General features: G+C 46.5%; 1 protein-coding gene across 1 annotated transcript; it reads right to left on the reverse strand.

The window, feature by feature from the left end:
- Window positions 1–5847: 5847 nt before the first annotated feature.
- LOC115770168 (toll-like receptor Tollo) lies at window positions 5848–10570 on the reverse strand. The gene has a single exon (XM_030715328.1). The coding sequence runs from the start codon at window positions 10555–10557 to the stop codon at window positions 6466–6468; it is 4092 nt and encodes a 1363-aa protein (XP_030571188.1). The 5' UTR covers window positions 10558–10570; the 3' UTR covers window positions 5848–6465.
- Window positions 10571–10878: the final 308 nt, after the last annotated feature.

Consider the following 10878-nt stretch of genomic DNA (forward strand, 5'->3'; position numbering starts at 1 on the left):
GTGTCGAGATTTGAATGCCACATTAATCTAAAGGGAAAACCATAAAGAAAACGCCAAACTTCGTGAAAATCGGATGAGATTTGGCCGAGATATGGGGGTGGTAATTTTTGACCCATGTCTATATACGAATCTTGGGGTAAGATTTGGACATGAATTTCGACCAAAAAATCGGTGTCGAGATTTGAATGCCACATTAATCTATAGGGAAACCCATGAAGAAAAAGCCAAACTTCGTGGAAATCGGATGAGATTTGACCGAGTTATGTGGGTGGTAATTTTTGACCCATGTCTAGATACGAATCTTGGGGTAAGATTTGGACATGAATTTCGACTAAAAAATCGGTGTTCAGATTTGAATGCTAGATTAATCTAGAGGGAAAACCATGAAGAAAACGCCAAGCTTCGTGAAAATCGGATGAGATTTGACCGAGTTATGGGGGTGGTAATTTTTGACCCATGTCTATATACGAATCTTGGGGTAAGATTTGGACATGAATTTCGACTAAAAAATCGGTGTCGAGATTTGAATGCCAGATTAATCTAGAGGGAAACCCATGAAGAAAAAGCCAAACTTCGTGGAAATCGGATGAGATTTGACCGAGTTATGGGGGTGGTAATTTTTGACCCATGTCTATATACGAATCTTGGGGTAAGATTTGGACATGAATTTCGACTAAAAAATCGGTGTCGAGATTTGAATGCCAGATTAATCTAAAGGGAAAACCATAAAGAAAAAGCCAAACTAGGGTATACACATGGTCAGCCTACCTGGTGCATTCACTCAAAGTGCAAATGGCTTCTCTGCCTCTTTAAATTTTGCGCCCGCTCGTCCCCCCGTGTGCCTCGTACCCCACTTATCACTCTGTGTATCTGCATTGAAGCGCGAAAATTGCAAACCAATGTTGTTTTGACAATGTGCAATAATTTGTAGCCAATTTTATGTGTCTACCGGCGGTTCAGCTTGGTTTGTTTCGGGAGGCTTTGCCGAATCGACGCCTCACCCCTTCCCACCGTCCACCACCACACCCCTTCCAGGGTAACGAGACCCCGGGCCGAGCCACATGGACCGACAATTTATGGCCGCTAAATTAGCAAGAAATGGAAATTAAGAAAAATGTTGCTTTTATTGCAAACAGTTGTAGTCGTCTTCCAATAAAAGCATATTTATTTATACACAGCCCCGCGCCATGGATGTGCCCATATAGCCATAGCCTATAGCCGCAACTGAATTGTTATTGTAGCTGTATCGCAGACGTTTATGACTCTTGCCCGATTCTCGATTCGTTGGAGGCTAATGAGCCAAGTGGTTTGCTGGGGCTCGGTGCAGCGATTGGGTGGCTAAGCGAGTAATTGACGAGCCAAAAGCCAACTGAGCGTAGATTCACATAGCTAAAGTTGGGGCTCGCTCTCCCTCCTACCCTCTATCTCGCTCTTGCAGACATTGCCTGCATTTAGTTGGGCTCTGATATATGGTTAAGGTTCAGGTGCTTGGATTAGATATACCAAGATGCTGGGGCAAGCACTTTGATTTGACTTTGAGCCCAAAACTTCAAACTGAGCCAATTTTTTGATGTAGGTACATTGGCCACAAAACTCAAAGGCGAGTGCCCCGAAAATAAGACGGGAGCGGTTCAGCACGCGCACTTTATTAGGCGCCTTTTAAAGACAATAAAATTATTAGATTAAATAACTTGCTGTCAAGTTTATGCTTACGAGATTCAACAAAAACCTGACACTGCATTGAATACACTCCTGTGTTCTGGCTAGCTGGCGTATCTATAAATAAAATACCCAACTTTTGACACTAAACTGACTTGTTAACCGAAATATTTACGTACGTATGCTGTGCGCAGACAAAATGACATGCTACCCGCAGCCGCAGGGCCAAAACCCAACTCCAACCCCCCAAGACAAACCCTAAGACAGACTTCAAGTTTCGCTTGGCGTACAAAAAAAAAGTAATTCAATTGAAAGTTTTGCTTAGTGGGCGGCTGTGGCCAGATCTCATCCATTACGGCGTAACAAATCCCACAAACGAAATTGAAAAAAAAAAGAAAAAATAAAACAGGAAATACATTTATCTAAGCCCGTAGAAAGTAAAAGCTGAAGAAAAGTTTTTAATATTTGACGTGTTTTTTATTTTTTTATTTTCTATTTTTTGTTTTTTCAAACTTTTTGCATTGAAATAGGTCGAACCGGTGAGCCGCCTGGAGCTGGGGCAAAGACGTAACAAAAATTGAAAAGGGTTTAACTTGAGCTTGAACTTTTTGCGCCTTTCTGCCGGTTAACCCATATACGAGTACGTGCTCCGCCACATGAGTAGCGCAAAGATACGAAAAAAAAACACACATTGACAAACAGTTACAGATACAAACACAAATACAGATACAGATACAGTAAGAGAGATTGAGATTCCTTAGGCTTGTTGATTGGAGATCAAAGACGCGTCGACGTTGGCGGCATTTCGCCTCCTAATGATTGATTGTAAAATTTGCTAATTTAAGCAATGGGAATTTATGTTGGCGAATCGCAGCTCGTTGCTGGACTCTTTTGGCCAGGGAGCGGAAGGGGGGCAACAGGTTCGCCATCAATTTTATTGCGCATTTAATTGATCATAAAAATTATTCATTCATTTCCACAAAGATTGCAAAATCAGCAATATGCGCTGCTCTAAACCCCATTGAATGAAGAGAAGCTAAAGAAAAAAAAAAAACAAAGAAATTATACGATAATAGTGCTGCGATATCTATAAAATATGCATGAGCAGAGCTTGGGAAAAAAAGTAGGCGGCCCAAAAGTGTTTAAGCCAAATTCCAATGAGGCTATCGTGGGCTGCTCGCCTGCTATAAACGAGGGCTATAAAAAGTGTTTGCAAAAAGTCGGGAAAATTGCTTCCGAATGGAAAGATGCAAAGATGAGTCAGGAAGAAAATCAAAAAATATATATGCAAAGTTTTCCGAGAACAAAGAAGGGTTTCCTTATTTGACCATAATCATATTTTCAAATAATTTGTTTGTTTCAAAAATGTTTTCTATCAACAAAATTTGACCAAATTTCAATTTCTTAGAGCAAACTTTCCAAACAGCTCTCGTCTGCTCCCATTTTTATTTGTTTGTCTTGTAAATTGTTAAGTAGTATCATCGAGCGACTGCTCCAGTAAGCAAAACGTGGACAGACAACGAACCCACTCACTGAGTTTAAGATTCAGAGATAGGGATTCCGACAAACCGTGCGACATCGGACAGCGGTCAGTGGACTGCTTGTGTGTTCGCCGGAATGGGTATCACATGTCGGTTCGGATGGATTTATGACTTATCAGCCATATACTTATATAGCATCGCTCGCTGTATGCAATATGCTGGCCGAAAAGTGCTGCCGTGCGAAATTTAGCTATAAACATGCAAATTAAATGAGGTATAAAAAATTCAGTTGTTTTTTTCTTTTCTTTTCGATTATCAGTTTTGTTTCGTTATATATTTTTCGCTTTTTTGGCTATAAACTAGAAAACATAAAATTACAAATACAAATACAATATTTACAACGACAAGCACATTGCGTACATCATAATCAAGGGTTATAGCTAACAGATACATGTACATATCTAGATGTAATCAGTCGATTTATGCTTTTTATTATATTAATATAGTTCTTTAACGCACACACACATACGCGCACGCACACACACATGTGTGACATTTTATAGAGTTAATATGGCTGTAAAAGGTGTGTGTATGCTTGTGTGCGTGTGCATGTGTGTTCGATATGTGTTCGGATTCGGGCTAATTAACTTATCGACTAACATAACTTATGAGGAGAAGAGTTTACAATTTAAATAATTATTGATAGGACAAATATAGCATCGAAATAACATAATATTAATAGTTGTTGTTTCTTCTCTTGTGTTGTGTTTTATTTTCATACATAATTTAAGCTTATCTGAACAAAATATCACAATTATTAAACAAATAAACGTACAATTTAACATTTAAGCGGGGGGCTCCTCTTAACTATATAAATTTATTTACAAATTTTACACACAATACGAAACGAAACGAAACGAAATGGAACGGAACGAAACGAAACGAACTTATGTAAACGTCTAACAGTTAACTAGTTTCCTGCTTTTGGAATGCATTTAGTTGGATGTTTCTATCTTGGCAGCTATCTGAGAGTGTGTGTGAGAGAGAGAGAGAGCACTATATGAGCGAGAGAGAGAGAGAGAGAGAAAAGACAAACAGGCGTAACAAACAACAACAAGGTAGATTTTAATCGCAGCCAACTAATCTGTAGCAATGTTCGGTTCGGTTCTGTTCAGTTCTTTTCTGTTCTGTTCTTTGCAGTTCTATTCTTTTACATGTTCCTGTATATCTGTGTGTATGTGTGTGTGTGTATCTGTGTGGGCTTTGCGAGGCCTCTGTAGCTGTGAAAGCGCATTTGCCAGTTTGATTTTGCTGAATACCTTGGCCCAGGCAACAGGCACGAATCGAGAGTTTGGGCCAACGGCACACGTGCGAATCTTTTGGACGTTTTGGCAGGCCTGGGAAACAAATGTGGGCTTTTGGCTCAGCGCAGGCTAAGCTCATTTGGCAAGGTCAGAAACAAGTCAGGGAATGCAGTTAACATAAAAGTTAACAATTCACTAATTTCTCTCTCTATTCAACGATGCTTTTCTGTTAAGCTTGGATTTAGACGCAGCCAACTTAGCGCTAAAGTTTTTCTTTCACTAGTTATGCTATTCTATGATTTAGGCGCAGCCAACTTAACGCACGCAAGTCTTGAATCGGTGCTGCCAGATCGCCCCAATTCCAAGAACAAATTTTCGCTAGCCTTTGAAACTTTTATATGCTTCAGAACTTGGATTACCTTCGTGCTGACCTTTAACAAGTTGTTGGCCAAAACTTAGCCTGAAAGCTGACCTCAGTTTTGAGCCAATTTCTGCGCGTAGCTTTGCATGCTGTTTGATCTTTTAGCTTTGGCGCCCACATTCGGTAACCTTAGCAACAAGCTCGAAAACTCTGGCTAATTGCCACGTGTAGCAGGGGCCCCGAAAACTTTGCGAGTGTGCCGCGTGTGTGTGCCGTCTGTGTGTGTTGCAGCTGCCAAAACGCCACTGCCACAGCGTACGTATCGTCTGTTGCCGGTCTAGTTCTGTGTTTGTGGCTGTGCCCCTCGGTCGCGTCTCCGTCCTGACAATGCAATGGCCCTGACGGTGTCGCTTGCCTCACTTTTTGTAACAATTTCTTTTCAGTTTCTTCTCTTCCCTTTTTTTTTTTTTTTTTTTTTTTGCCTAGACATGAGCTCTCTGACGTTTCGCGTTGCCTATTTTCTATGCCCCACACACACGCACACACACACGCTGAGCTTGTTACTGTAAAATGCAGCAGTTAAGATGAACTAACGAGTGAACGTTGCAACAACATACGAAATACAAACAAAGCAAAAAAAAAAAACAGAAAATGTTGGTACAGAGAGAAAATAACAAAAGGAAAACAAAAATTGTTTTGGGCCTTGGCTGCGTCTACAACGTCTGCGCCTGCCCGCCCGGCTGCCTGCCTGCATGCCCCCGACTGGTTGCAGTTGCTTTTGCTGTTGGTGTGTTGCATGCAACATCAATTTTCTGAATCTTGCTACGAGCCAGGAAACTGAAAATAGCTTGCCGTAAGAAAACAGAACAGGGCCAACAACAATTGGCTCGTTCTCCCCCGTTGCCGGGCATTTAGTTGCCGCTCGAGCCCCCTACCACTACCCCTCCTTCTCTTCCTCTATCTTTTGGCCAACTATTTGGTATTTTACTGTTGTTGTTCTTGCTGTTGCCTGCCCCCAGCTGCAATTGTTGTTGTTTTTTTTTGTTGTTTGTGCTGTTGCTATTTTAACATGTAACTAGGCTTTTATCGCTAAACGCTTTTCATTTGCATATTGGCTCTTACTGTGACTCTCATTTCATTTCGGGCAAATCTCGTAAGCCCCATGCCAATTGTGGTTTGCTCTGAGCCAGGTTTTTAAACGGGTTTAAAACCAAAATCCAAATTGTAACTGTATACAATATAGGAACTAGCTTTAATTCGGTTTGATTCCTTGACTCTTTCGCTTACTCATGTTGTCTCTCTCTCTATCTATCCCCATCTCTCTCCATCTGTGCTTTTCATACAAACTTAACTGATTTAAAAATGATTCGATTCCTGATTTTCCTCTCTCGCTTTGACTTTCTGTTAACTTTTGCTTTTGTAACTCGAACTTGTTTTGAACTAGCTGCGAACCGAACTAGCTCTGAACCGAACCAAATGTGAACCGAACTCTTTACACTGCTGTCTTCATATCTCTCTGCCTCACTTTTCTTAAAGATTCGATTTTTTTTTAAATGCATTTTCATTAAGCTTTAGCTTAAAGTTTAATTAAATAACGAAATTAGTTTGTCTCTCTATCTCTCTCGCTCTCTTTCGCTTGTATGCCCTATTTATCTCTCACTTACATGTGCAAATTACGTGACGCTGGCGTCGGCTGCGACGTCGCCTGCGGCGGCAGCGGCAGACTCTGCTGTTGTATGCTACCCGCTAGTGGAATCATTTGCGGCTGGGCGCTTGTGGCACCACCCCCTCCGCTGCAGCTGCTGCCACCCATAAGCAGCGCCGCCTGCTGTTGCTGCTGCTGTTGGTTGTTGTTGTTGTTTGCTGCGGCGCGATGCTGCTGCTGCGTAGAAGGCTGTCGCCGGAAGCTGCCCGGCTGCAGAGGCAGGGGCGGCGGTGGCAGCATGAACTGCTGCTGATGATGATGCGGATGTGGCACGGGATGCGCCGCATGCAACGGGAGCTGCTGCTGCTGTTGCTGCTGATGCACATGATGATGATGATGGTAGGCGGGATGGTTGATGGGCGCATGACATGGCTGACCCGAGCGCTGGGCATGCGAGGAACTGACATCGGGCAGGGCGAATCGCAGCTTCTGCCAGAAAAGCTTGTCGCCCCACTGCAGATACGTGTTGGTCTTCAGATAGAGCCGCAGATCCGGATCCAGTTCCTTCTGCGGCACCTCGCCCAGCACGATGACAATGAGGCGACGCCTGCGATCCCGCAGCACCGACTGATGCGCTGACTTGAACTCGAAGCGGCACCATTCCGACTTGATAAAGTTCTCGGAGACGACCATAATGGTGCGTCGGCTGCTGTCGATGGCCTGGACAATGGTCTCGGGCAGGTACCCGCCCACGGGAAAGTCGCGCTGATGCAGGCACAGCTTGTAGCGGTGCTCGCCCAGCTCAAGCATGGGCGCCAGCTCCTCGTTGACGAACAGCTCATCCTTGGAGGAATACGAGATGAAGGCATCGAACAGTTTCTCGCGCTCATTCTTGTCCACATCCTTCTGTCCGTTGTAGAAGAGACGGACGCCGAAGCGCGAGTGACACCATACGCGCATCTCCTGCCGAAAGATGAACACCAGCAGGGTGCAGATCATGATGAAGATGAAGGCCGTCAAAATGGCCACCAAAATGGGTATGTAGTCCTGCTTGGGCGGCTGTGTGAGTATCATCTTTGTGGAGGTCATATTCCCACCAGCCGATTCGCCTACAGCGCCCGCGCGTTCCGCATAGTTGAAGCTGTTGTCCAGGCCGAGCTGCAGAGTTTGGCTGCACTGCACCACGGGCAACGATTCCCCAGCTGCAGCATAAATGGCCATTTGCACGGCCTGCTGATGGCTGCTGTTGCCAGGCAACTCGCAGCGCAGCTGCTGCCGATCCCGGACGTACTCGTGCCGACCCATGTAGTCGCGCAGCTTGTCAATGAACTCGCAACGGCAGCTCCACGGGTTACCCGCCAGGCGCAGCTCATTGAGATAGCTGGGCAAAAAGTTCCACACGGCAAAAGAGCCAATGGCATTGTGGTCCAGCCGCAAAATCTTCAAGTGATAAAGATGTGTAAAGGTGAGCGTATCTATGGTCGCTATAGCATTATGCTGCAGATACAGCTCCTGCAGATTGTCGAGACCCTGAAACTCGTTGCCATTGAGGGCGCGCAGCTGATTGTTCTGCAGCTGGAGCACCTCCAGCTCGAGCAGGCCGTAGAAGGTGCGATTGTGCAGGGTCTCGATGCGCGAGTGATTCAGATGCAGCACCTTGAGGCGTTTGCGTCCAATGAACGCATGGCTCTGCAGCTCCGCAAAGTGATTGCCATCCAAATACAGCTGGGTGGCGTCCATGGGTATGTGCGAGGGCAGGGCGCGCTCGTAGCTGGCGCGACTGCAGTCGACAACATTGGAGGTCCAGGACTGATCGTGATAGCAGGAGCAGCGATCGGGACAGTCCATTTTGCAGTCGCAGGCCTGAAAGTCACAACAGTGGCAGAGGGCAAAGCAATGCGACTCGTATTTGCATAAAAAGTCGTTGGACTTGGCCTCGATCAGGGATAGATGCGTGGCGCCGCGTGCATAAGACAATTTGCAATAGATCTGATCGAGATCCATGAGCTGCGGCTGCGTGCGTGACTCCCGATTGATCTTCTGCAGCCAATCGAGATTGCAATCGCACTGGTAGGCATTGTGCCCAATGTAGAACTCGGGTATCTCGCGATCCTCCGCAATGGGCGACAATCTGAGCGCGTTCGGCTCCAGCGTGGTCAGCTTGTTGCGCACGAGATCGACGCGCGTGAGATTTGGCTTCTTGAAGAACGTATAAGGCTGTATCTTGCTGATCAGATTGTCGTTCAGATAGAGCACCTCCACGCTGTCCGGTATGGAGCTGGCCGTGATCTCAGTCAGCAAATTGTAGCTGGCATCGAAGGTGCTCAGACTGAGGTCGTTCTCCATCTGTAGATAGTTGCCCAGCTGTGTTATCCGATTGGCACGCACATCCAGCCACTGCAGCCCGAAAGGTATGTGCGAATAATCGAATTTCTCCAGCCGATTCCCAGAGATATTCAGCCACACCAGATTGGGCAGGTCCGTGAACAGCCCCGCTATGCTCTTTAGCTGATTGCCATCCAGGCGTATGGCCTGCAGCTGGGTGTTCCGCTGCAGTGCACCCGCCTCAATGGACTTGAGCTTGTTGCCCGACAGATTCAATATCTGCAGCGAACTCATGCGATCGAAGACGCCTCTGCGTATGTGCGTCAGTGAGTTCTCCGTCATGCGCAGCCCATAGAGATTCTCCAGTTGGGTAATGCTCGTATTCTCGATCTGGGCAATCAGATTCTCTCCCACGTCGAGTGTCTTTAGAAGCGGCACATGAGCCAGTGCCTCCGGCACCGCCTGCAGCTTATTATCATTCAAATGCAAATCCTGCAGCTGGCTGCAGTTAATCAGGGCACGCGCATCCAGCCGAGACAGCCGATTATAGTCCAGCGAGAGCACCTGCAGATTATTCAGGCCCTGCAGCGTACGCTGCTCAATCACCGAGATGCGGTTGTTGGACAGAATCAGTGTGTGCAGGCTGCCCAAATCGGCAAAGATGCCCGCGGGCAGCTGATCTATGTAGTTGCCCTCCAGCTTCAGTATTTGCAGACTGGCCAGCGGCCGGAAGATGTGCGCCTCGAGGCGGCTTATCTTATTGGCAGACAGATCTAGCAGGACGAGCTGCTTCAGGCCCACAAAGGTGGCCGCATTGATCCACTGCGAGTTGAGCTCGTTGTTGGCCAAATCGAGCACCAGCAACTCGGCTAGCTCACCAAAGATGCCCGGCGCCAGCACATTAATCGAATTGTTCTTCAGATAGATCTCCTGCAGCTGCTTCGTCTCGGCGAACAGCTCCGGGGGCAGAGAGGTCAAGCGGTTGGCGGACAGATCCACCACGCGCAGCGATATCAGACCCTCAAATGCCCTATCAGCCAGAAAGCTCATGCTGTTCCGTGCCATGTTCAAGTGGGTCAGACGCACCAGCGCCGATAACATGGCCGACGGCAGGCTGACCATTTTGTTGGCACTCAAGTCGAGGGATTGCAGCATCGAGCCGCAGACACGCGACTTCCTGGAGCTGAGCGAGGCGCTAAAGTAAAAGTTGCTTATGTCCTGGATCTTGTTGTACGAGGCATTCAGATGCTGCAGCGACTTGAGCGGACAGACCATGCCGTCCGGTATCAGCCAGATGTTGTTCAGGCTCAAGTCCAAGCGCTCCAGCTGCCGGAATTCTACAAAGCTATTGGAGGCCATCTCCAGCGACATGGTCGACCAGTCGCCATTGTGTGTACGTATCGTCAGATTCCTCAGCTCGTGCAGGCCGCGAAAGGAGCCCTCCGTCAGATTGCCCAGCTTGCAGTACTCGATGGTCAGATCCCGCAGCTCCACCAGCGAACGGAAACTGTCCGGACTGAGGCTGCTCTGGAAGAAGAGCGCATCGTTGCACTCCAGACGCAGGCGGACCGTATTGTGCGGCTGGATCACACTGAAGTTTGTGTTCTCCAGCTCCGAGTTGATGGTCCGCAGATGGCAGACCAGGGTTATGTCGTGCTCCCCGCCGCCGGACCAGCGGCATTCGTCGGGCGCCTGGTATAAAACTGTTTTGCTCAGCGCCGCCCCAAAAATGGGCATGACACAGCTGGCGATGAGCACGTAGAGCATGTGGCTAGCCAGCATTATTTGGCTTATTTCTAGCTAAACTAGCTGGAAAACCCACTAGTTGACTTGGCTAGCTTTTTGTCTCCTATTTTTTGTTTGTTTTTTTTGTATCTTGGGGGTTTTGGGTTTTGTTTTGGGGGGCTGCAGTTGCTCCGTTATATGCAGCCCATTTTGTGGATATTTTGTAGATCTTTTATAGATGCTTGCACAATCCACAGCAGTGTGTTAGATGTAATAATAATAAAACACAGCACACAACACATAAAAACAGCTCTTGATTTCTTTGATATTTTTATGATATATATATCTTTTTCTTTTTCAAATTCAATTTTCTTGTTT

This window comes from Drosophila novamexicana, unplaced genomic scaffold (assembly GCF_003285875.2).
Source record: "Drosophila novamexicana strain 15010-1031.04,08,12 unplaced genomic scaffold, DnovRS2.1 tig00004555-arrow-pilon, whole genome shotgun sequence".
Lineage (NCBI taxonomy): Eukaryota > Metazoa > Arthropoda > Insecta > Diptera > Drosophilidae > Drosophila > Drosophila novamexicana.

What these genes read in the sequence shown, in the direction of transcription:
- LOC115770168 (XM_030715328.1), bottom strand. Translation starts at nt 10,557, where the DNA reads ATGCTGGCTAGCCACATGCTCTACGTGCTCATCGCCAGCTGTGTCATG.